The sequence below is a fragment of the Pholis gunnellus genome (assembly GCF_910591455.1).
Source record: "Pholis gunnellus genome assembly, chromosome: 5".
Lineage (NCBI taxonomy): Eukaryota > Metazoa > Chordata > Actinopteri > Perciformes > Pholidae > Pholis > Pholis gunnellus.
In genome coordinates this window covers 17,841,598-17,868,380 of record NC_136531.1, presented here as the reverse complement: position 1 = coordinate 17,868,380, position 26,783 = coordinate 17,841,598, and the positions used below count along the sequence as shown (strand labels likewise).

The window sequence follows — 26,783 nt, the reverse complement described above, 5'->3', positions numbered from 1 at the left end:
CCACATCACAATACTGATCGCATCAAATAGTCCAAAATCATCCGAATGATCTGATCCAGCCCATGAAATGTCTCACAATAACCTTTACGTTTGACCACCACAGATATGTTCTGATACTGAAGTCTCAGGCAGAAAAAGAAGTATCACAGGAACCATTAATCGATTCCCTTGTGTCCTCTCTGAAATATGAATTCGTAGGAGAAAATGGGTTGGTTGTGTGTGTGTGTGTGTGTGTGTGTGTGTGTGTGTGTGTGTGTGTGTGTGTGTGTGTGTGTGTGTGTGTGCATGTGCACAGGCAGCTGCATGTGAGTGTTGGCCTGAATAAATGAAGCTGCCAAGAAGCTTCATCAGACACCCGAGTGCCAAAGCTTTTGTATGACCTATTTCTTAAGCGGGGTCCAATTGTTAGCTCCTCATTCAGTCACTATCATCAGTCATTGTTTGTATTGCTCAGTGTTTTCATATTGACGTATATAACAAAGACATACATCAACGAGCGCAGCCTTTAACTTGACTCATTGTTCTTAGCCACGCTATAGATCTGGCCCTGTGGATGGCAACGTCGGTTATGTTCCCGTCAGGATGAAGTGTGGTAGCATCAGGTCCAAATTGCTACTTGTCCAAGTCTTTGACCAAATACCTACAAAAACTATCACATGATATCTGTTAAACATCAGCATGTCAGCATAGTCATTATATGAGTTTGAAATCATTGGAAAAAAGCTCCAGAACTCACCTGAGAATCATCACGTTTCACGCTTCAGTTTCCAAATGAAAAAAAAACAGGCCTCAAGTTGAACATAGCGCACAGCGCTACTCCATGAATCCATAGCAACATTATACTGTTTACACCCCAAAGCATTGGGAACAGTAGTTCCAAACATTGTTGAGTTTCATAATGTCCCATCAGCAGGTTGGGGACTTTCATTTTGCCAATTAGATAAAACCTTATAGGGTGAGAATGACATATCAGATTTCATTTGTATTCATATATTGTCTCTATCTCTTTCTTACAGGGGCGTCCTATAACTCCTGACAGGGAAGAGGAGCCTTCTTTGCCACAGCATCTCCCCTCTCCTCCTCCAGTCCACGCCCCCCCGTTCAGCCCCTCTCTTCACCTGTTGAGTGTCTGTTTTCTCCACTTTCTATCCCTCCACATCCTCCATCACCTGTCACCATGACAACCTCAGCCCTGCGCCGGCAGGTGAAGAATATTGTGCACAACTATTCAGAAGCGGAGATCAAGGTATTACAAATGAACTGCTTGGTGTCATTGCGCAGTTGCTTTAGAATCAAAATCTCTACGGTCTCTTATTCCTCGACTTCTCTGCCATAAATATGCTTTGCCACTTGTAATTTCTCACTTCTTTTAAGATGCTGTTACTCTGGGTGAGAAATAACATTATATGCATGAAATGTAAACATGAATGGAAATGGATATCACCGTTCCTCTGCTGGCGACGTGTAGGTTCGCGAGGCCACCTCGAACGATCCGTGGGGCCCATCCTCGTCTCTCATGTCAGAGATCGCTGACTTGACCTTCAATGTGGTGGCGTTTGCCGAGGTCATGGGCATGGTGTGGAAACGCCTCAACGACAGCGGCAAGAACTGGAGACACGTCTACAAGGTGACCCCATGAAAGAGTTCTGTCAGATCCGACATCTCAGTTGTAGAGCAGGGCCGTCCTTCAATCAGCTGATCGGCGGTTTTGATCCCCGGCTCTGCTAGTTTATGTCGATGTGTCCTTGGGCAAGACACTTCACCCTGAATTGCTATGAATGCGTATGAATGATTAGTTTAGAGTACTGATGGGCAGGTGGCACCCTGAATTTTAGCCCCTGTCGTGTATGAATGGGTGTGAATGGGTGAATGATGACACGTAGTGTTAAAGCGCTTTGAGAGGTCGGAAGTCCATTTACCAATCAGAAATCCTCTCATTGTATGTTTCTCTTCCATTCTACTTAGCTTTAATTGTTTCTGTAGCTTCTCTCTGACCACCCACCACCACTTCCCTCTCTTTACCTTTCCCCACTTTAATAATTAATTTAAGATTCTTCTCTGACGTTGACATTTGTGGTTCAGCTTGAAGTATCTTGACATTTATCAGTTGGATTGCCATGTAATTTACAAGAGATGTTCAAGGTCTCTAGAGGATATACTCTGACAACTATGCTGTGATCCTCTGACTTTTCCTCTAGCGCCACCAGCAGGTCAAAGTTTTTACTTTTTCTATCAAATATCTCAACATCTACTGTATGGATTGGCACAACATTTGGTACAGAGATCAATGGTGCCCAGAAGGTGCATCTCGTCGACTTTGGTGATACTGTGACTTTTCCTCTCGGACCACCATGAGGTTGACCTTTTAGTTGTTAATGGTGTTCTTAACAACCTCAGCTGTACTATGTGTTTAGTGCTGATTAGCAAATGTTGGCATGCTAACAGGCTAAACCAACATTATCCCTGCCAAACTATGACATCCTATAGCATTAGCATTGTAAGCATGCTAGCATTCTGACATTATAAGCTGAAGTACAGCCCAACAGAGCCTTTAACATGGCTTAGACCCTTCTTTTCTGTATCCATCTCGTTGGACATATCGATTCATTAAAATAATGTTTTTGTATGTTGGAGTATCAGTGTGGTAATCAGCACTTTGATTACAGGCCCTGACTCTGTTGGATTACCTGCTGAAGACAGGATCAGAGAGAGTGGCCCAACAATGCCGTGAGAACGCCTTCACTATTCAGGTAGTGGACTTCAACAAGAGGAGAACATCAGCAATCTGAACGCCTCAGGAACAGATCCTCTTTATTGTATGTTGTTCATTTGGATCATGTCTAGCTGTTACCCTGGCAACCACTACTCTTCCTTGAGTCCATATTTTTTTTAAAACTAAATCAAACAGTTATTCCCTCGTATAAACTCTTAGTTTATGTTTTCTTTTCTTCTGAAACTGAGATATCTTCCCATTCCTGAGGATCACGTTATTGAGGTTTTCCTGCATCTTCTAAACCACAACTTGAAAGTTCAAGTTGACCTCTAAAATATCCTCAAATGTCTACTGTCTTCATGTGTGGTTCAGACGCTACGTGACTTCCAGTACGTGGACCGTGACGGCAGAGATCAGGGGGCCAACGTGAGAGAAAAAGCCCGCCAACTGGTGTGTCTCCTCCGGGACGAGGAGCGGCTCCGCCAGGAGAGGAGTCAAGCCCTAAAGACCAAGGAGCGAATGGCCGGGGGAGGCAGTGGAGGGGGCGGGGGTGTGTATGGAGGTATACCTCCGTCTTACCATCCAGGCAGGCGCACAAGCCAGCCCAGCATGGCGGTGCTGTACGGGGAGGAGTTCAGCCGCTCCAGAGGCTCTCCATCCTCCTTTAACTGTGAGTATTTGGGGTATTTAAACCTGCAATAACACAATTTGTGTCAACATAGACATTTTATGTTGATATGGTGAACTTACATATTGACACATCTAGCAGTCACAGAGCAACATTACCATTCATTTGGAGTTGTGTTTCTGGTCACCTGGCCAATGTACGTCCAATATTCTCTCACCTTTTAGCTCTGTGTTTGATCTCCGCGAGCTCCTAAAGGGAAATATCTGACTCTTTAGCTGCTAAATGCTCACATGTTCACCAGCTCGTCGCTAACTTTGTCTGCTCTTTGGTGCTGAGCAGGTAGTGTACAGTGGGCTTTCATGACCCATTCTGGACTTTTTCATCCACGCAGGAGACAGTGGAAAATATTGTTTAAAAACACCTCTGAAAAAGCATAAGTCTCATCTTTGTGTCGCTTAATCAAGTACGTTTTCTTGTGTGGCATCTTGGCTTCGTTGTAGTGCGCTCAGCCGCAGTGGGCTCTCTACGGCACCCTGAGGCTCGAGAACCAAAAACATCCCCGGTTGAAGTGGCCGTTTTCCCCTCAAAGTCACAATGTGTCATCGATAACTGTGTGGTAGACAGTCAGGGCAGGGCAGGGCCAGTCTTTCTAGAGCGTTTTTAACAGGAAACTGCTGCCTGCATGTGGCTGAAAACAACAAGAGGTTGCACTTTCAGCGCCGTTAGCTGTCACCATGTTGAGAGCTGTATGGAGGCATTCCCTCAATCATAATTATGCTCTGAATTTCGAATTTAGCACCTTTAGAGTGTGATCTTAACTGGAGCACTGAGCAGGAGATTGTATGTGTTGGCAATTCATAAATGGATGAAGTGTTAAAAATACACACTTGTATTCAGGCTGATCCCCAGCGCTGTAGCCCAGCACTTTGGACAATCCACCACATAGATTTTCAATACTGCAGCGTAGGCCTGAAAGTATTCAAGTCAGCCCCACACTTCCTGTGCTCCAGTCTCTATGCGTCTACTCATGCATCCCCACGTCATTCTGACCATAACTCCTCAAGCACCGTCGTTGCTTCCTCCCCCAAACTCCCTCACTTGTTCCCTCTGCAGCCTCGTCCTCGTCACCTCGCGCCGCTTCAGACCTGGAGCAGGCTCGACCACAGACCAGCGGCGAGGAGGAGCTGCAACTCCAGCTGGCTTTAGCCATGAGCAGGGAGGAGAGTCAGAAGGTAAAACAACACATACATACACACACATATTGTGATGTGTAAGCTCCTTTAGCTCCTCTAGTGGGACAGCATACCCTCCCTCCACACACACACACACACACACACACACACACACTCTTCCTCTGTATTCGAGCCACACATGTCTCATTGCCTCTTGATGATTCCAATAATGAAAATGTTGTTACAAGCGTTCTGAGCATTCGCCCACCTTAATCTAGCTAGCCCTTCCATCCCCTGTTACCATAGAGATGGATGAAGACACACAACTACAGATTGATTTAAGCCTTTGCCGAAAGGAGCATGAGCAGACACACACACACACACACACAGAGAAACACACCTCTTCTTACCCTTCAGTTTCAGCATTTATTAACCCTCTAGTTCACACAGCTTAACTAAAATGCTTATCTGTGGCCATCCAATGAATTTCTTCCTAACTTTTTCCGTCTTTAGCCAGCTTACTCCCTTCCAGGGCCACTGGCTCCCAAACATACATTTCTCTTTTCTCACACGAGTAATGTTTAAGCTTCTATAAAACATCCTCTGTGTTATCTCTCTCTGCTTTGCTCTGAACCAGCCTCTTGGTCTGTGTCAACTAAATATTTCATCAGCACAAAAAAAGCCACCAGCGCTGCCTTAGTTTTGCCGCGCTCATGGTTGTTGCGATCATGTTAATGATGTCACGATGCCGCCCCTGCAGGAGCAGTGCTGTCGCCAAGGAGACCAGTCTCTGTTACAGAAAGCGATGGATGAGAGCAGGAGAGAGAGTCAGTCGGGGACTCAGGAGGTGAGTTATAAAAATGTGTGTGTGCTGTACAGGACGTGTGTGTGTGGGTGTTTGCATGCTACACGAGTGTGTGTGTTTGCATGGAGAAGTGGGCAGGTGCATTTACAGGTGTTTTTTGGCAGGCATTTAGAGTTTATAGTGAGGAAAATGAGACAAAAAGACATAGATCAGTATAATGAGGGAGGTTTGAGAGAGAAACCATAGAGAGCTGAGAGAGGAGAAAGAGGCGCCTGCTGAATGATAATGACTTTGTCTTGTCTAACCTTGAGCTCAGCATGACATCTCCCTGAAAGCATTCTCCTTATCTTGTAGCACACCGGCTCCTTTACTTATTGGCCTCTCAACAAGCCAATCAGAGTCACCAGCTGTCTTGTGTAAAGGTCCCCATGGCTTGTAATTGGTCATATTACACTGCTTATCATAGAAATCCGGGTACTTTCAGGTGCTCCATAGACCTTCTCAATGGTTCTCTGACTGACGTAATTCCTGACATATCTTCAACGACGCTTAAATCGCTCCTGCTGTTAGAAACGAGTGTTTTCACTACAGTGGCAGTGAGACGTGCACATTCATGCTCCAGAGAAACAACGCAGTTTTTTTAAGTGATCTAACTTTTTCCTGGTAAGTCACCAAACCATAAAGAAACTCAATCAATCAGGGTATCTGAAAAATAACATTTTTGGAGCCTCGTGGTTTTTATTGGACAGTGAAAAAGTTGTAACTGACACAGCATGAGTAAAACATTTCATCATTTCTTCTTCTGCTTGATTTACACAATAACCTTATCAGTCCCTATTCTCTCCTCAATAGATCTCAACAGGGTTGGATATGTTTCACCTTGCATGGTTCAAAAACCCATCCAGTAACACAAACCTGTGAATGTTTGGCACAGAGTCACAGAAAGGTTTTGTCTCCCTCTGTAGGCCATGCTGGACCTGGTGGACATTTTTGGCCCCTCATCTGAGGCCCCACGTCAGCCGGGTGACCCTTGGAACAATGCGCCACCCGCCGACGACATCACCTCTGACCCCTGGGACTCTGTAGGTGGGTGGCTCATCACACACACACACACATTCTGTTAGTTTGTTAGTCTCTAATGCTTCGCACTGAGTTTTGTGTTTACCGCCTGCCTCTCGTAACAGCGGTCCACTCCAGCACTCCTGTGATTGGTAGCCCTTGGACGGCCCCTCCCTCATCCTCCAATGCGAACAATCCCTGGGCACCATCTGCTGACTCACGCACAGATCCCTGGGAAGCAGCGCCTGTCTCCTCCAGTCCCGTCAATCATGCGTGGGACAGCCCAACAGACGGAGGTACCTTTCAGAAACACCAGCCTCATCAGTATGCATATACGTTGTAGTTTCATAGACATTGTAGTTTTAAATATCTGTCAATAAAAACTTTAGGATCTGCACACTGGCTAAGATGATAATGTTTTCAACTTGATAAGCAGGTGGTGATGGGGCGGATCCGTTTGCTGATCAGGAAGAGGAGAATCCTAAAAAGCAGATTCCAGAAGTGTCCTCCCCTGAGCCTGCTAGTCCCACAGGTAGTGTAGTACAAGACAGCCAGAAGTACTGTGGCTTTGACTGTACATCTAGATCTTACAGAAGCAATAAGTCTCCTGCATTGACAGTGATTGGAAAGGGGAAATCTCTTACTCCAGCACCATGGACAGCAGGTAGCCTGACAGTACACACACTATTATTTGTTCTGTTCCTGATGCAGATGCAGAGTTGTTTGGGGTTTCTGACCCATTTGCTGGAGCAGATTCCAGACCAGATCCATTTGGGACTGACCCTCCGGTGAAACCGCAGGTAAATGGTCGAGAGTCGTCCAGCCCGGAGATGTTTGACCTGTCCCGGCTGGCACCCCCGCTCAGCGCCCCACTTACACGCATGTGTCGAACTCCAGAGACCTTCCTGGGACCTACGGGGGCCTCGTTGGTCAATTTAGACGCTCTGATAACCTCCAACCCCCCGAGCAAGATGCACAACAACCCCTTCCTCTCAGGTAACAAATAGCTTTAACTCATGTGCTGTACTCGCGGGCACATTTTTGTGATATTATTGAAACGTTTCCACTCACTCAACTCTGTCTTCTCAGGTCTGAGTGCTCCGTCTCCCACCAACCCCTTCCACTGCGATCAGCCTCGCCTCACCCTCAACCAAATGCGACCATCCTCGACATCCCCGCTGCCCCCCCACATGCTCTCTTACAGCCCGTCGCTGCCTCTCCCTCTGTCCCACCAGCCACCCATGCTCCCCTCCTCTCTCACACAACCTCCCGCCGGACTCCTGGACCTTCCCTCCAACCTCCCACAGCCCCTGCTCCCCCTTTCTCCTCGTCCGGCGCAGCGCTCCCAGTCACAGACACACAGCCACAACCCCTTCCTCTGAGACCGCCTGCATCTTCCAAGCTCTGCATGGTCTGCAGAGTTAGGTGACAGAATGGATTCTTTTTTGGATTAATCAACGGCGACTACAACGAGACTAGTTTAAACGAGCCTGAACTGGATCCTGGTCCGATGTCGTTGTGCACACTTGAAGCGGACAAAACTCGGACTGGATATATTTGTGTCTGTCTGAAGCCACACCAGCTGCTATTTACCCTGAACTCTTGAAAGAAAAGCTAACTCACACACAAACACATATACGCACACATGCACTCAGGCGCACTTAAGGGTGCGTGGACACAAACATGCACACACCACCAAACTAACAGAGTGTATCTCAACAGCCCCTTTGATGCCTTTTCCCCATCAACAGTGACAACTCCGAGCACCCTTTGACCACAGAGCCAGAACTGTTCCTTTAGAAGATTGTGATGAAGCCACATACTTTGATTGTCCACCAAGATTCACAAGGATCCTTACCGCTGCTGCTTCACCGACGAAAGCATGAATGCATCCCGCCCCCGAGACTCCAAACTATTCTATTCTGCTGAGCACCTGACACTAGTTCTTCAAATAAATCCTCTTTTTCTGATGAGTCAATTAGTATCTTGAGCTTTGTTGGCACAATTGAATCACCGGAGAAAGCCTGGAAGTGTGTTAGATTCAAGACAGCATTCAGCACTGTGCAAGAGCTAACTGACTCACATATTCCTCCCTACATATACACAATGATATCTATTTTGCATTACCTTGTTACCTAGCAAGCTCAACAGTATCTGGTCCTAAGTAAGTTACTTATTTGTGGTAGTAGCCTCAAAAGGATCCAGGTGGTTTCAAACTAGACTAAACCAGCCGAAGCTATACCCTACGGTCTCAATCTGGACCTAAACTGATCACTGATTGTAACCTATCTGACCCGCGTGCCTGTCTCTACAGCTGACCCACAATGCAATTCCGGCTGGTTCATATTGGCGCCAATAAAGGAGGACCTCAGGGAGACTGCTCTGTCCCTCCTCCAGTGAAATTCAACCTTAGTGAATGGAGAGGCATTAGTCTACGAGTCTAAAACGACATTTCAGATATCAGCATATAAGTGAGTGCGGACGAGAATAGATTAAGGAGGAGGGAGGTATAAAAGAATGATGAATAGAAATAAGATAAAATGATTACAGATGATAAACGGACGTATTGATAAGCAGTAGCTCCTCTCCTCTGCTCCGCGTTCACTTTCTGTGTCAGGGAGAGAAGAGACGTTAGGTCATCACTGCACTGAACCTGAATGTGAAATGCCTGCCTATAGATACACACAGGCGTAGTACATATGTATTTAACAGAATGATACCTATAAAGTATTATAAAATATTATGCCAATAAATGAATGGTGTTTAAATTATAATTTCTGAAGTGTTCATATGATTGATTGATGAATTATTTCTTTCATTTTTTCAGTCGTTGCAGTCAGGATTGCTGAGATAATACTTCTTTCTACTTGTGCAACTGTTTCGTTCTCTTTTATCATTCAGCATTATCGTATAATTGTTTTGGCCACACTGGCTGCTCTTCAGCAAAAGTCAATTAATGGGCTCTATAATAATAAAACAAAAACGCTAGAATTGAACATCAGGCAGTAAAAACGCGACGCTCTTTGGAGTAAAGATACAAATATACAACATTATCAGAAAGTGTAAGGTATGAATTAAGATTAACATCACAAAGGATGTTTATTTAGTTTCTGAGATAAATTACAAAAAATAATCCTCCAATATTCACTTTCTTCTCCCTCTGTTTTTGGTCTCTACCTCTGAGCGTGATGTCTGGCACTTGTGTTGCTAACTGTTTACCAGCTAGTCGCTAACTGTGTCTGTCTGCTGTTCGGTGCTGAGCAGGTAACCTTAGTGTCCAGGGGGTTTTTAGAGCTTTTCCTGAAAACAGCTGCCTGCTGCGGCTGAAAACGATGCTACGAGAGCCGTGAGAATGAACCGAAACAGTACATTTATGGGCTGCTAAACAATGAGCTAAAACTGCTACAAAACACTGTAAAGCCATCTGTAGGTTCCTCACTACATCCCTTTCAAGTTGTCACACTGACATTTGTTACATTATTAAGTCAATTGTCTGGGGGACATAAAAGCACCCATACTCAACGTCTCTGTGAGAAAGGGACTGAAAGGGCATCTTTCTTTCTTTGACCACACACAACGTCAAAGGTTGAATGAATTTAAATTGCTATTAAAGGTTATAATTGTTCACCACCATTCATTAAGAAAGCGACACACTGACATCAACAGCAACCAAGGCAAGAGTTCTTATTCACGTTGTATATTTGGTGCTCAAGAGAAGATGGAGTTGATGAGATCCATTTCACTCATTGACCACCAGATGGTAGTATTGACACAATGTTTTTGCACCCTGTACCTTTTTTTTTCCTCGCTATTTAGTGATTATTTTACACCCAGGATACAAAATGGATATAATTACTTGTCTGTTGGTGAATCAAAGCAGCAGCCAGCACACAGAAGTAGTTCTGTAAACAGCAGTTGTACCACAGCAATCACTGTTGAGGTGTTGCACTGTAACAGTTGAGTAGTTCTGCCGTGTGATCTGTGTTCGTATTAAGCCAAGCACAACAGCAGCTGCTTTCACTGATGAGGGCTACAACCTAACATTCTCCAAAGAAAGGGAGCTGATACACTCTGCTGTCAAAATCTTTCTCTCCAGCGGGTAAGAAAGAATATGTTTAACATGTAGCATTGCTTATACGGATACTGTACATCAAGGAGAAGCACAGTGTCTTGTTAAAGTGAGATAAAAAGGTAAATTACCTCACACTGCTGAGTCTTCTTTCCTATGACAAATAATTGAAATGAAAGAAAGACTCATAATGCCATCCTTAGGCCCTGCTGCTGGTAAAACATGGCATTTCCATTGTATTTGTTTATAATGGCCCTGTCAACATGCTGTGTGTGTCTGCATGTAATGCTGCACGAGATACATTAAAACAACCTCAAATTCTTTAAAAAGGTCAATTATGCACGATTCCCAAAGCGAGACTAAATGAATGAAGGAAATCCAATCATGCCGGTACCCCCTGACACACTCGCACACTTCCCTTCTCTTTAATGTCTGGCATTTCTGTCCAAACAAAATCAAGTGCAGTCTGATCGCAGATCTAAGCAGCTGCTGTCTCGACCTCCAGATACAGCAACCAAACTCGTGCGCACATCTGATTTGCAACGTCGCCATGTGGTGTTGATTTTGTGGAGGAAGGGGTCGAATGATTGTGAGAACGGTTGTGAGAGTGACTGTGGAATAATTTGTGTTGCAAAACAATATCAGGCCCTGTGGACCTGCAGTGCAAGAACCTGGGAAAACTTAACATACACAGTCAGATGAGGGAGTCATAACCTCAACCTGAACGTCTAGGTAATATAATTAGCTTTTGGTTAATCGTGCATAGTTCTCTTCAACAATCAATCTCGATCAGCCAGTGCTCTGAAAAAAAGTAACAAAAAAAAATCCCCAAATACCTTTTGTTAGCTACTTCCATAAGAGCTTTGCACTGTTGCATCTGTACAGTCAGGCCAGATTTTCTCTTGATCCCATTTGTCATGCACTCAAGCATGAGAGAACAATTCCTGATCTTGGCCCTGGTCTGTTGCCCCCCTGGAGCTGTTGTTCCTGGCCTGTCGTGAGGCGTTCGTCCAATTTATAGAAGTATTCAGAGTGATAAATTAAGCTTTGTCCGACTAAGATGCTGCTGCAATGTGGGAATAATTATTCTCCAGCGAGATCTCTAAACTACATCCTGTCTGAATGGTGCCCTGATTAAGGAGGATTGTGTGTCTGTGTGTAATACAATTCAGGACTTCATTAAAAATAACATTGAAGTTAAGCAGCTTACGTTCCTCCAGGCTTTTTATTGCACATGACTTGTTTTATCAGGACACAAATTTTAAAAAAAAACGAGGGTTAATATGACAATAACAGGGGGCCGTCTGTTCTCTGTCTGGAAGTGCTCCATCCAATGGGTAACAGTTTGGATGTTTTATAATCCAGGACTGATGTTGTTTCATTCCTGACTCGAATCGTGAATTGTTGGATCATCCCTGCTTCAGCTAAGTGCTGTGATGTTTGCTCATTTTGTTGTGACAGTAACTACAGTTATTGTTAATTTAAACATATCTTAGTAGCTCAGAAAGACTCACACAATAAAATACATGGAGCTGGTGAAACAGTACAAAACATACACACTGCACTGAACCTGCTACCTGATATTGGTTGGAAACAGACACACACACACACACACACACACACACACACACACACACATACACACATACGTATCTCTCTCTATCCCTCTGTATTCATACCTTTCTGAGAGAAAAGAAAAACAATGTGGTCAAAAACAATATTTCAGCCCATCCTGTTTTTCTGTCTGCTCACAAAGACAAACCATCCAATGCTGCAGGTGAAAACGTTAAAAACACACTGATCTGGTTCTCTATTCAAAACTCTACAGGAAAGCTAGAGAGCTGCTCTGTCACATGTCACCAAAAATGTGTCTGACCAAACAAAACATGCAAAACAGAATACTCTTTACTTGAATAAAAATGTAAACATACTACAAACATTTCATCATTAATATCAACTGACAGTTGCCCTTCTCTGTTTTATAACTAATAGAAATGTATAAGCCTGAAGGTTCATCTTTAAAATAACAGTTGTCATATATGACCACGTGTTTAGGTGAAATAAATCTCACAACGACTGAACAATCACCGTGAGAACTGAGCAAACTCCACCCATTAATGAAGGCCATGAGAGGTGGACGAAAGCTGTGGACGATTTCCATTAAGTGCACCTTTTGCTCAGAATTACTCATAATTGAATATTGACTACCAATACACAAATGGTATGCCACATGATGGCCAAATAAGGTGCCAGGGACACTTTTACGAAATGAAATAAACAATAAAATGTGTCAGTTTTGAAATGGGAATACTTAAATTGACTTTTTTTAAGATGTATTTTTTTAGATTTAATTTTTTCTTTGTAGAGAAACGTTTACAATATTTTTTTTTAACTTTACACACAGAAATAAACTAAGACAGAAAGCTGTTTTACACACTGTCCGTGACGTCACTGTTCCTGATGATTGACAGTGAGTTACAGCGAATCAGACGTCTGTCCGTGTTTCGCACGAGCCAATGAGCGTCTGGAATTCAATGTTTGCGGAAGTAGTGACGCTGTTGCCCACGCGCTGCGAATTTGCACTACACGTTAGCTACAATTGCTACTTTGAGCGTCACTAAAACGAACAGAATACCTTTGAAGATATGACATGTGTGGACGTGGATACATTTTACATCGAGAACAGTTAAAACAATTGTATTTTTCTGACATTATTATTAACGTGTTGCCCGCGTGGGTCACTGCTCGTCTCCAACTGTTTTTCTAAACGTCCATTCGGTTTACCTCAACTGATTGAACATATTTCTCACATCCCATATTGAATCGGATAAACGGAGGTCGGGTGTCAGCTAACGGCCGGGTCGTTGCCCTGCTGAGGTACGAACTGGAGGAAGACATGAAGCCATCGAAGCGGCTCCGCGCCACAGAAGATGAAGCAGACGCACCGACAGGAGGGCGGGAGGAGGAGGAGGAGGAGGAGAGGGGAGCAGTGGATGTGGTGGGTGATGGACTGACAACTAACATTAATACAACGTTACTGATCTAAAGGAGGAGAAACAGCAGAGCGGGCATGTGTTTGGATGTGGTCAGCCTGAATGAGACTTGAGAAAATGAGGACATCTTAGGTGTAAACACTGCATATTTTATCTATTCAATTAACTTGACGATTTGCACCATAATGTAAACACATTTTTTCTCACAAATGTATCCCAAATCATCTTTGTTGCTGCGACAGTTTTAACAAATCTTTCCAACTGAACCCTGTGAACGTACTGATTGCTTTATCCTTTGTGTGGTGTTCATGGCTGCTTGTTCATGCATTCATTAGTTGCACTGACTGTCGAATGTCTCTGTGTTTTCTGTGCTCAAGAGTATTATCATGCCAATGTACAACGCATCCTGTTGGCTGGATGAGTGTCTGCAGGCCATATTACACCAAGACTTCACTGGAACCATGGAGCTCTCCGTCTTTGACGACGCAAGCACTGCAAGTTTGTTTGTTTGCATATTTACAGGCAGATCTGCAATTTGTCTCAAAATAATGAGACCTCAGTTGAAGTTCAACCTGTGTGTGTGTGTGTGTGTGTGTGTGTGTGTGTGTGTGTGTGTGTGTGTGTGTGTGTGTGTGTGTGTGTGTGTGTGTTTTCTTCAGGATGACTCCAGGAAAGTGGTGGAGGATTGGAGGGAGAGGCTGGAGGCGAGGGGCATCTCAGTTGTGATCTCCGGTCACAACTCCGCCCAACCCAGAGGAGGTCAGTACATGTTTAGGTTGATTATCTTGTCAAACTTTCACCTCAGAAATTAGATTTTCTATCGAAGACAAATGACAGGAATTGATCAGACAGTTCTTTAGGGGAAAAAATGTCCATAATATGTAAGAAAAAACTTTGAAACATGCCTATTTTTTACAATTTATTTTACACAAAAGTCCACTTACTAGCTTTTTCTCCAGCTTTTAAACGATTCTCATGTTGTTCTCCTTCATGGAGATAGCTCATAACTCTCCAGACTCTTGACATCTTCCCACTAGATCCTTTACAGTTTTGGTCGGGTGTTTACAGACAGCTGACGTTGTCTGTTTCTAAAGTTTAAGTATCATGCTGTGAAGGCAGTTAAAGGAGGTCAAGAGCTCAAGTATTTGCACCTCGAGTTAAAAATATATTGTCAAAAGTGCTCATAATTCAGGAAGTGGCTGAGAAAAATGTGTAATGTATGTTTGCGCTCCATTAAAGTAAGATATGTGATAGGGCTGTCAAACAAAGACGGTTTTTAGTTTTAGTTTTTAGTTTAGTTTTTATAGTTTATTTTTATATTCCTCTGATTAACCAAGGAAGAATAAAGTAAAGCATAAAACAGCATAATAACCACTGTTTCATTCATATGACTGGTATAGTCTCACATGTTATTGCATTATGTACTGAACATAAGAATGACTTACACATGGCAACATGAAAGTAGTTACCACACAGAGGCATACACAAATCAAACATAAACATACTTTTGTTTTTCAGTTGGATATGCAAAGAATAAGGCAATAACTCAGAGCTGTGGACAATACTTGTGCTTTCAGGATGCGGTAAGTGTGTGTGTGTGTGTGTGTGTGTGTGTGTGTGTGTGTGGGTGTGGCTGTGTGTGTGTGTGTGTGTCAGCCAGAGCATGTTTCATTTCACCGTCCAGATGTCTTTCATAACACACACACAGTAGTGAGTCAACACTAATTAGATCATATCGGTTTGTCCAAATATACACGCTGTACATGGAGACATTCACACACAGACCTCAGCAGCTCAGTGACTGTTTGACAGACCTGTCAGGACTCATGACTAATGAGCTGAGCGCAGCGTTTGATACGTGTGTGTGTTTTATGTGTTTATGTCCATGTGAGTGGCAGCTCTTGTCTTTGAAAGAGTGCTTTGTCAGCCACAACATCTACATTTGTGATCCCTGTTGAGAGCTGCTTGAGTTATATAGAGTTTATCAAAGACTCAACTCTTTTAAAAAGAATAAAAGACTCAATTACAACAAGATTGCTTTCTCAGAAGACAGCCAACCTCTTCTATTTGTTCTCTTGCATTTGTGTACGTAATAGCTAAATGTTCATATCTGTCCTGAGCGGTATTTCTATTTGTAGATCACATAGTTGTTCAAGTGTGTTTTTTAGAGCACAATCTTATACAAAAAACACTAAAAAAACACCACAAATACTTATACTTAAAGTAACCTAGTGTGTACCTGTTGTCACATGATGCTGAATGCTCACTATAATAAACATGTGGTATGTGTTTGATTGTAATTTTTTGTGCTCCAGGATGACGTCATGTTGCCCCAAAGAGTTCGTCTGCAGTATGAGGCGTCTTTCCTCCACCCAAACTCTGTAAGTTCTCCCTCAAGTATTTGCTTACTAACTTCCTTTCCTCCTTCAGCCCTCCTCCCCTGCTTTTCTCCTTCACTTCTCTCACACCCCTTCCCTTTCTCACTCTCACTCTGACCGTCTGACCAATCCCTCCCGAGAAACATTCACGGTTGTGTGGGTGAGCGTGTTTGTGCGCTTGCTTCCATGCAGTTGGCATGCAGAACAGTGTGAGTATCCGGTGTTGATGCTTCCTGTGGCCTGCCAGGTCAGAGGTCAGAGGTTGAGTGTGAGAGGGAAGTGAGGGAGACAGCATGGAGACAGCGGTCTTGCCGCCCTGCACAAACAGCCTGCCTCTTTCTGTTATGACTGTAATACCTTTATGAATAAAAATATGTTATGTTCTTCTGTTCTCCTTCTTTATTTACGCCTCTCTTTACTTCTCCTTGACCTCTCTTCTCTCAGATTTGGCCTGTACGGATCAAAAAGGTTACAACTGACAGTTGCAAATTAGTTTTCTGTCAATTAACTAATTGGCGTCTACAAACTTTAAAAAAGAGTTAAAAAGAAATTCAAACATCGATTTGTTGTTACACTATTTAATCTAAAATGTACCTTTGGTCTAAAGATCTTTGCAGCGTACCACTAATCTATGAAAACAAAACTAATTACTTCTACAGCAGGGTGTTTCCAAAATGCCCACTAATGTTTTTCGATGTTTCCTCAGAGGAAAATATTTGTTCACGCTCATACGGTGTTTGTGTGTTTTCATGACAGCTGATTGGCTGTAAAGTTCAGAGGGTTCCAGAGGGATCGACTGAGCGTTACACTCGCTGGATCAACACAATCACTCAGGATCAGCTCGCCACACAGGTAGACACCCGCAGCTCGAAACCGCATGTGTGTGTGTGTGTGTGTTTTGATGCCGCGTGTTTGCGCGCATGTGAGAGGTCACGTGCCAGGCAGCAACCAGGTCAGACAGAAACAGGATACGTACCTGCCGTCCGCACTTTCCACGGAAATGTGGCGGTGGCATGGACGGGAGGACGCAGCATCGCTCCTGACCTCTCTGTCCATCCCCGTCCCACCGGAGGAAACCGGTCACACTGCCAGCTGTGTGCTGAGAGTCGTCCGTAGTGGAAACTGTTGGCGGTGGAAACGTTTATTTTGCAGACAAAAGAAAGCTTCTTTTTTTTTTTCCCCGTTTCAACTGCTCCCGCAACAGACGTTTTGATATGTGACGCATGTTGTGTTGCATCAGTGTGTGAAAGTTCCTGTGAACAAATCCATCTCCAAAATGTAAACGCTCACCGTCACTTTCCTCACTCACCCACGTCGGATTTCATAAGAAATTATTTAATGACCCAAAACAGAGAAAATGAGCTGGAGTTTCCTGCTGTTGGCAGATGTTGAAATTCATAAAGATGGCAAGTTGTGAATAGTCCGGATCCATGTGTCATCATCTGCCAATTCGCTGCAAACATTTATGACTCTATTATCGCCGAATCAGATTTTACACACCAGAAAAAATCTACTTACTACTAAGGTGTTATTTAGTTTATCTTTACATACCACTTCTACAGCTAATTATTTTACTTTCTCCATTAAATAGTTTAGTTAATCACGAAGTGATATTAATTTGTGACACTGGCAGTATTTCTATGTACAGATGGAAGTCTACTGTTGCTGTCTGAACAAAACACACTGTAACCAAGGATACAAGACAACCTGGACCCACTTTCTCTCTAACACACACACACACACAGTTGTGTTTTCATGCCTTTTGGGGACATTACATTGACTCATTACCCTCACCATAACCGCTGCCAGCCTAATCCGAACCCTCATTTTATCCTTAAACCAAGTCTTCACCCTAAAATGTAATGATATGAGTTACGCGGACGTGCATTTTGTTCCCAAAAAGAAGGCGAATCCCCACAATGTGACCGTGTAATCAGATGTATGTCCCCACAACACGGGTGAAACACGGACACACACACCGTCTGCATAACTCCTTAGCAGGCATTCCTGGATATTTATGTGATATTAAGTTTCATGGAGCATGAGAATGAGATCATACATTGATTCTGCAGGCTTAAAGGCAGCTCGTTTCCCCTCCCATTTTCTCTCTTTGCTTTATCTGCCTTTACTTCCAGTTTCTGGGTAAAGAAATGAGTTAAACCAGAGATTTACTCGGGGTGGGGCTCTTTTAACTTGATCCAGAGGTGGACCCTGAGTGTTCATCTGTAGGACATTAGATATGGTTATCGCAAACCTTCCCTGCCACTCTGACTTCTCACATCTACACCAACTTTCCCTCTCTCTCTGTCCCTCCCTCTCTCTCTCTCTCTGTCCCCTGGTTTCCCAGAACTCATTCTTATTCATGCTTTTGGCCACAGCTTACATCTGCAAAATGTTGCAATATTACAACAGAAGGGAGAGAAGAAGTACGTAGGTGGACATACACACACACACACACACACACACACACACACACACACACACACTAGATTCTGTCCAGCTGTTCAACTGGCTGAATCCAGATGTTTTTTACAATTTTCTTCATCTGCAATGCATTTCAGTTATGCAGCATTTAACTTCATCCAAGAACAGTCACACACACACACACACATGCACGTGTACACAAACAGAGTGACGCACAGTGACATAGTTGAAGGAGGAAACTGCTCAACCTCAAATGACCCTCGGATTCAAAACGCAACAACACCACTGAACAAACCACACACTCAAGTACAAGAAAGGAAGAACAAAAAGAGGCGGGGGGGGGGGGGGGGGGGGGGGGGGGGGTAGAAAGAGTAAGACATGTAGGTGCCGTAATGTGGTGCTGGAGTATCAAAGAGAAGGAGAGGCCAAAACAAAGTCATTAGTCAAAGATCATGTGCGAAAAGGATGGAAGTGTGTGTCCTTCCCCTGCACACTTCAGGAAGCACACGCTTCTGTAAGAGACCACATGCGGCTGCACTCTGGCCTATTTTGTTTGTATGATTAGACGTTTTGTCAAATTCTTCTCCATTTGACTGAAAAGCCAAATAGAAAATTCCCATGAGCCATCTGCCAAATCCTGGTCAGATTTCAGCTGATATGGATGTCAGGGGTTGAATCTAATTACATATCCTGGTAACTTGCAGGATTTGATTATAGTTTGTGTTTTGTATGTTTGCATTGAATATGAAGAGATATGTATATGAATATGATAAAACTATATTTATACTACCAGCTAATACTATGTACTTAGATGCACTGGTCCTTCTGTAGTTTCTTTTTATTCTCACTTCTATAAACTTATTTTTCGGGGTACATGTCATATTTTCTGTTCCTCAGTGCGCTCTTCAACATTTCCTGAAGAATCCCACGTTGACTTTTATTCAACATCAGATCAGTTGCATATGTTTCTGTTCTATTACCACGACTCCACTTTAATTTAATCAAAACTCATCTGTCCACGAGTGGATATTTGTTCAGAATATCTTTCCCATTTCCTGACTGTAATACACACCTTGCTATTGCCGTCACCAGATCTTCACTCTGTTGAACGCCTGTTGGAGATATTGGACCGACATGTCGACGGTTCTTTCCACCACCACCGTCATTAAAAGAACTAAATGCATGAATGTCTTGTGGAGGAATGATGTTAACGGTACACTATGTAGCATTGTCGGTTGATGATTGTAAACACACCACATTCAAAGTTGGCCACTCCTCTCGCTAAAGAGAGAGAGCAGCAGCGGTCGAGCGAGCTAGAGAGTGAATGAAAAGAGGAAGAAGATTTATTGAAAACAAAACCGTGAATTGGAGAAATAAAACATTATTTGCTGATTGTTTCCCAGCGGTTTGGTTTCAAAGCACAAATAAACACGGCCTTACATTTTTCTTTTTTGAATGAATGCATCTGAAGGGCAGGCTTCATCCGGTCCGTGTGTGCGTGTGTGTGTGTGTGTGTGTGTGTGTGTGTGTGTGTGGCTCGGTCAAACTGACCCACTTGTAGCAGCACACAGCAGCCTCTCTGCACAGCATAGGAGAGAGTCGAGGAGCAGAGGAAACACTGATGCACATAAAAACAACCTGTTGCTCATCAAATACCTCCGCTATGGGTGCACACCCTGCGCGCTGTTATTGCCTGAGGGTTACACCCCCACACGGGGCCCAAAGGTGCTTTGCTGACACCCAGAAACCTCCCAAACACAGGCTCAGGTGTGATGTCTTGTCTCGCTGGTTCTTCCTCTACCAAACACACACACTTTGCATATAATAGAGCAAGATGTATTTGTTTTTATTGTCCGTTCACAGTGACCAGTATGACTGATAAATTGTAATCCCTATGTCGTGTTTGTCCAAATGTTCTGTGTTGTAATCTGAACTGTCCTCTTGTCTCAGGTGTACACGTCTCATGGGCCCACAGTCGTCATGCCGACATGGTTCGGCTCAAGGAGCTGGTACCTGAAGGTTGGACCGTTCGATGAGGGAGGCAAGGTGAGAGGATTCGCCCCAAACTACTCCAAAAGCCCTTTCAGCCTGTCTTTCCCACTCCGAATGACAGTCCACCCATCCGCCCATCCTTAGCAAGCCTCCATTTTCTGTTCATGTTTATCTAGAAAAGGTTACTTCAAACATCTAAAATGTTATTTGATTTGTTTAGTATTGCACTCCTATAACATTGTCCAACTCACAGTGGACAGTTTAAAACAAAACAACCAGAGATGGCTTTTTTTTTTATTCCACGCATTCTTCTTGTCAAAACCTCGCACCTATATTACCCACAATGCAATTTGACTTACGACAGTACTGTGGGAGATCCAGGTGTGCTATGCTAGTAGCGGCTGATGTAGCATTGAGCTGCTAGCCTCAATCAGAGATGTGAGGCGGGCTGCAGAGGGCTAGCAGGCTCCATCAACCAGAGTTATTGCATTTTTAAACACACGCAGCAGTATTCCCCGAGACTTGGACTCGCTCTTACTTCTCTTCATTTGTATGGTGTCCTCACCTCAGTGGACCCAGACACTTTGACAACATATTCAACCACCCGAACTTACCTGAGCTCCATTTGCACACAAATTTGAAATGTGTGACAGTTATAAACTTGATCTCACACTCTCTCCAGGGAGTCCCAGAGGACTTGCTCTTCTTCTACCAGAGTCTTCGTCAGGGTGGGGGCGTGGCCAGGGTGGACCAGTGCCTGCTGGTGTACCGCTACCATGAGAAGGCCACCACGCACTCTGTAACAGAGTCAGTCTCGCTACACACCCCTTCCCCCTGCTGTACACACACACACACACACACACACACACACACACACACACACACACACACACACACACACTTGGACAAAGTGTTGATCCTCTACATACTCACAGCTGTCTGCTGGCATCCCAGATTTTCTCAGGGCTCGATACTGTAACACACAAATATGCACACGCACGCACACAGACGCATGTTTTTGATATTGTTAAGATTTTCAGAGTATGTTGGATGTGGAATTCCAAACACTTTCCCAGCATATGAATCAGGGATTTCAACCTCTTTACTTCCCTTTGTGGAATGTTCAGTATCTCTTCAGACGCTGTGGGAATCAGATCTTGGTGTGTGTGTGTGTGTGTGTGTGTGTGTGTGTGTGTGTGTGTGTGTGTCTAAAGGATCTGACACTCCTGCTGCTGCCTGTGCTTCAGCACGGTCATGTAGTGTCTGCAGGTGCGTGTGAGTGCCTCAAATGTTAAAACACACCAAAGGAGAAGGTCCTTCCTGCCTTCTCTACCCCAACACCTCCCTTCCTTTCATCCCATCTTTCCTTCCGTCCTTCCTTCCTTTCTTCTGTCCGCTGCTCGTATATCTGCCCGTGTTGACGCACTCCTTCACCGATCATCCTCCTCCTCTCTGTCTTCATCTATCATCTGTCTATTTTTGGATGCCTATTTCAAGCTCGTCTTGCCTACTTTCCACTCTCCCCCACTTCTTGATACCCCTTCCCATCCACAGCCTATACCCACTTCCTCTCTTTAGCCAAATAAAACCAACATCTTCTTTCTGTCTCTCTTACACACACACACACACACACACACTCACACTGTGTAATTGTAGTGGCTCTGTCGGTGAGGTGAGAAGTGTGTGTTTTAAAAGTTTAGATGGTGCCAAATAGTAACTGAGCAGCGAGGCTTCTCAACACAGAAAGGCTGTGTTTATAACTGTGAGCGCGTGTACCAGAGTGCATGAAAGTGTGTTGGCCTTTTGATCTGCAGGGTGTTAGGAGGATGAAGGCTTCAGTATGTGTATACAGATACAGTTGATAGTAAATCTCTGCCACATTACTGCCACGTCTTAGAATCAAAGCCCATAGAGAATGTCTAGAAAAGCAATCTGGAGACCACCATGGTGGTGGGTTTGTTTGGCATATGAGGCCCACTGTTAGACCCAGTAAGACGCTCGCATCAGCAGATGAGAGCGGAGAATCTCCTGTGAATATGTACATGCAATCACTCAACATCGGTGCATGTGTGTGTGGGGGGGGGAGACAGAGGAGGAAGAGGTTAAGAGCATGAATAGAGCGTGAAGATGCATATCTGAGTGTAAGTGTGTGTGTGTGTGTGTGTGTGTGTGTGTGTGTGTGTGTGTGTGTGTGCGTGCGTGTGGCCTGTGCACAGCTGTGGATATCAGTCAGAGTGCAGGCAACAGGAAGACAAGCTAATTTTACCTTCCACTTGCAAAATCAGACTGTATATCAAAATTCAGTCCTCATTTTTTATTTAATGCAGCAAATGCTTTTGGAAAATGAATTCAAAGAGGAGATTAAAAGCGAAGTATGAAAAAATGAAACATTGTTTTCATTTTAAAAGAAACAAACAATCTTGACCGTTGCTCTCATTTTTAAGCTGTCTTCTTCTGTGTCCATCCTCCGCTCATGTCCTCTGTTTGCAGGGAAACCATTTGGAAGCTGCGAGTGGACTTCCTGCAGGAGCGAGTTCTCAGCCAATGGGAGAGCTTCACCATATGGAACGCCGGGAAACAGGGCCGGAAGCTGTATCGAAGCCTGAGCCCGACCAATCAGGAGAAGGTATGCTATACCTCCGGCTATGCTGTCAGATGTGAAACACATAGAATTGGTGGAAGAAGTCTTGGTGTTGGACGTGAGTGTGCACCAGCTTTCACCGCTTTTCTGGTTCATTTATCAGGTGAAAGCTTTCTGTGATGTCGACGACAACAAGATCCAGAAAGGCTTTTACACATATGAGGACTCCAAGGTGAGATCAGCCACTGGGGCACCAAATACAACAGGTTTATTGTGCTTCACTGTGAACCAGGCCAAGATATAAGCTATGATTCAAACAAGTGCTCATCCAGTGAATTAGATTTCTATGAAGCCGTGAACAACGACGACTCTTTTTCTTGATATTCTCCAGCAAAGACCGAAGCCAAAAATCCCAGTTCTGCACTACAAAGACGCCTCCTCTCCCTTCATTATCTGTGTTAAACTGGTGAGCAGCAAACGTGTTTGTGCGTTGTATGTTTGGTGTTTCTGACTGCCTGTCCCACAGGTCTTATAATCTAACTTAACAACATAATGATCAAGGGCGTGTGCCCAGCACAGGACATTACACACACACTCACACACACACACACACACATACAGAGGGGAAATGGGTAGAGACAGCAGCCTGGTCTTTGATCACATGATGTTCATACAAACATCTGATGTTTTTGCCAATCTTCAGTTTTGTACATTATGTACAGCCAATATTCATTGCTATTGCATAGCCTTTTCTTAAAATAATGACTCTTTTTGTAATCTTTAAGATAATCTCTTTTTATTCACTTTTTAAAAAGGAATATACAATAACACTCACACATCCTGCTGTTCTGGCAGCCAAATCACTAACTGCGTATTTATCACCTAGCCAGACTCAGACGTCAAATCTAGACTGACCCCACCTACGGGGGCTACTAATTGCTCAATTATGGGAATTGGGAGAAGTAATTATTGTCAGAGGACAAGGAGACCTGGACTCAATCATTCTCTATGACACACACACACACACACATATTAACACCTGGACTGAATCACACAAGTTTTTTTTATAGCAAGTTGTCAAATAGCTTTAATCAACAAATCTTGAAATCATTTGAACTTTGTACATTTTCCATGGTTAAACCTAGTGTACTGTTGGTGAGTCTGAATCTCTGAAGACAACAGGACCTTCATTAATAAGAGAATAAAAATGGAAGTGTGTAAGGGCAATCATTCTTCCTAATATGCTTTTCTGTGTGAGTTTTCTCTTCCTGTTGTTTCTCTCATGTTGTTGTTGTTTCATCTGTAGGACATGACAGAAGGCGTTCTGGAGGAAAACCTCAACTCTTTGCTGCTAAAGGAAGGAACAGATTTCTACCATTTTAACTGAGTGACGGAGGCAACAAGAGGAGCCCTCCAGCTTTAACAGGCTAAGAGGAATGCACAGAAACTGAGGGAGAGGCAGGTGATAATAAAGAGTGAACTGAACACTGGGGTCAATGGCATTTCCAGGGAAATTTATAATGTATTTTAAGTGTTAAAAGATGCTTTTTGTATGGGAAACAGTGTCAAAATTGAAAGTTCTCAAAGTTGACAGATCTGCTAATGAGGCACAACAGCACATCCCCAGCTCTGTTTCCTCTGCCTCACCTCTGAACCACAACACTGGCATAGTTGTTATTAGTGATGCGCGGATCGCATTTATATCCATGGGCACCCTTGGTAATCCGTGGATTGGGCGGGTCGGGTCATAAACATTAACATTATTATTAATGGCGGATGTGAAATAATACATCATTAATGAGGAAAATCTAAATTCTCTTAAATGTGAACATAGCAGAGCTGCTGTCCGCTGCTTCTGCGCAGTAGACTGCTTCATTTTACATCAGGCACGTGAGAAACGCTGTACGCATTTAAGTATGAGGAACAGCATTGATTATTTCAGAAGCTGAATGTTTGGTTTCTGTTTCCTATGTTTCTATGTTTCATGATCGTCGCTGCAGTTACTGAGAGCAGCCTCTCTAATCATATCAGCAAATCGTTAAAGTAAACACTCATGCATCAAATGAAATGAAATGTCCATGTGTGTGCCGGTCTCTAACTCTGAGAAAATAATTCATCCGGATGGTGGGTGGATAATTAATGCGTACACGTGGATTCAGATGACGCCAGGGCCAATCCACACATCTCTATTAGTTATGAGATGAGACTAGAAACAGATATGCTGGCTCTGTCCAAAGGTAACAATATCCGCCAACCATTACCTCTAAAACTCCCAAAAACATTTTTTTATTAAAATGTCAATATTTGGGTTGTATTCCAGACTATTTATTGGTCGAGGGGCGCATTTACTCCAGGTCTTTTTGTTCATTTTTACAATCTGATTTTTGTATGAATCAAACAAACTAGATATAAAATCTTAATTAAAGAGCTTTACAGGTATTTGTCCGGAGATTTTTGACTTTTAGATTGAGGTCGTGTCCCGTCTTTGTGCTAATAGCTTAACATCTCCGGCCGTAGTTGATCTTCTCCTCTAATTAGAGGCAGGAAAGAGAATATCCGTACCTCCCAAAATATCAAACTATTCCTGAGAAAAGTTTGAACACGGCTGCTTTACCTGACCTGGAGTTGAAAGAAAGAAAAAGTTAATTGAAGTAATTGAATTACAAAGAACAGATACTACAGTTATGTACATGATGATAGCCAATGTTGACCATTGGAGGAATAAAATATAATTGTGTTTTCTAATCCTGTGTGGACTGAGATTGGTATTTGCCAACCTGTACGCCTCAACTTGTGTTGAAATAAGTGGAAGTTGTCTGAGTCGGCACGTCATCACAGAAGGTTCAACTTATAAAAGGGTGGGATGTTTTATGACCGGAATCACACTGGTTTCTCAACAGCCTTCTCTGATGCAACCATGCAAAATCAGATACACGCACACAGCTGCTACAAATGTGCAAACATGGATACTGCACGTATTTGTTTGTCTTTCCCTGGGTCTCTTATGAAATCTAAAGAACAATAACCTCTTTAAGAGAGCACAGTTCTGATACATAAACACGCACAAAAAGTTTATTTTACCTCACAGAGTGTAGAGTTTCTTCTGCCCAAAGATAAACAGACCTTTCCCCACAAAATCCCCCCGGTGTTTGCTGGGTCGGCGACGTGGTCTGCCTTACTGTAAATCCGTCCGCAGCAGTGTCCGTAAAAACAACTGGAGGGGGGTCTTCAACTCTGCCAACGTTTTATTTTCACTGCCGTTGTTTGTTATCATGAACTGAACATACAGTTGCACAGTGGTGTGAATGCATAGAATCGCTGTGCCATGTAGTCGGGCTTGAAATCATTGAGTTTGATAAATTGCAGGACTGTTTGGGTCTGATTCAGCCGGGGGGGTTGAGGTGGAAACCCCAGGCCTCTGCCACCCACAGCACAGTGCTGTGTAGGGGCTGAGAAAAATATCACATCCACTTAGCACTCAGTCTCCACCTAGACTCCTCAGTCTCCACCTAGACTCCTCTTCCCTTTCTGTGTTTCAAACACTTCAACAAGAAGTGAGATTCTTTTAGAGCAGGGCTGCAACCGACTATATTTGTTATTGATTATTCTTATGATTAGTTTCTTGATTGGTTTGTCTATTATAAAAACAGGCAAAAGTACAAAATGTTCATTACATTTACCTTAAACCCAAAGTGACACATTCTAAAAAAGCTTGTTTTGTCTTACCAACCGTCTAAAACCCAAAGATATTTAGTTTACGGTCACATAAGACAAAGCAAATCTTCAGCTTGAAACTAGGGAATAATCTGCAAATCTTGAAAAAGACATAAACGATAAAAATCACGTTCCATTCAGTTGATACATTTTTCTTCACATTGCAGGATTGCATTGTTTTTGCACACACAACTGTATAAATCTTTTTTATTTGTATACACACTGGCAGGCCAGCAAAGGCAGCGTGGTATTGCG

At 43.5% G+C, this 26,783-nt stretch overlaps 2 protein-coding genes across 3 annotated transcripts; both read left to right on the top strand.

Annotated features, from left to right (window-relative positions):
* Window positions 1–1,177: 1,177 nt before the first annotated feature.
* epn3b (epsin 3b) lies at window positions 1,178–7,759 on the top strand (the record flags this gene model as incomplete). The annotated part of the gene is made up of 11 exons (XM_079160234.1): window positions 1,178–1,246; window positions 1,469–1,627; window positions 2,667–2,750; window positions 3,086–3,383; window positions 4,455–4,573; window positions 5,274–5,360; window positions 6,284–6,404; window positions 6,503–6,673; window positions 6,814–6,909; window positions 7,089–7,373; window positions 7,467–7,759. 11 exons carry the CDS (start codon window positions 1,178–1,180, stop codon window positions 7,757–7,759), a joined length of 1,782 nt encoding a protein of 593 aa, XP_079016360.1.
* Window positions 7,760–13,004: 5,245 nt separating this feature from the next.
* b3gntl1 (UDP-GlcNAc:betaGal beta-1,3-N-acetylglucosaminyltransferase-like 1) lies at window positions 13,005–25,430 on the top strand. 2 transcript variants are annotated; one of them, XM_079159051.1, is made up of 12 exons: window positions 13,005–13,444; window positions 13,817–13,933; window positions 14,099–14,198; window positions 14,958–15,022; window positions 15,755–15,820; window positions 16,574–16,669; window positions 20,192–20,287; window positions 20,916–21,040; window positions 22,724–22,859; window positions 22,978–23,046; window positions 23,206–23,280; window positions 24,121–25,430. In XM_079159051.1, the coding sequence occupies exons 1-12, from the start codon at window positions 13,343–13,345 to the stop codon at window positions 24,199–24,201; spliced, it is 1,128 nt and encodes a 375-aa protein (XP_079015177.1). In that variant the 5' UTR covers window positions 13,005–13,342; the 3' UTR covers window positions 24,202–25,430. The 2 variants fall into 2 exon arrangements, with proteins under 2 accessions (XP_079015177.1, XP_079015176.1); XM_079159050.1 differs by having other exon boundaries at window positions 13,342–13,444; window positions 13,817–13,937.
* Window positions 25,431–26,783: the final 1,353 nt, after the last annotated feature.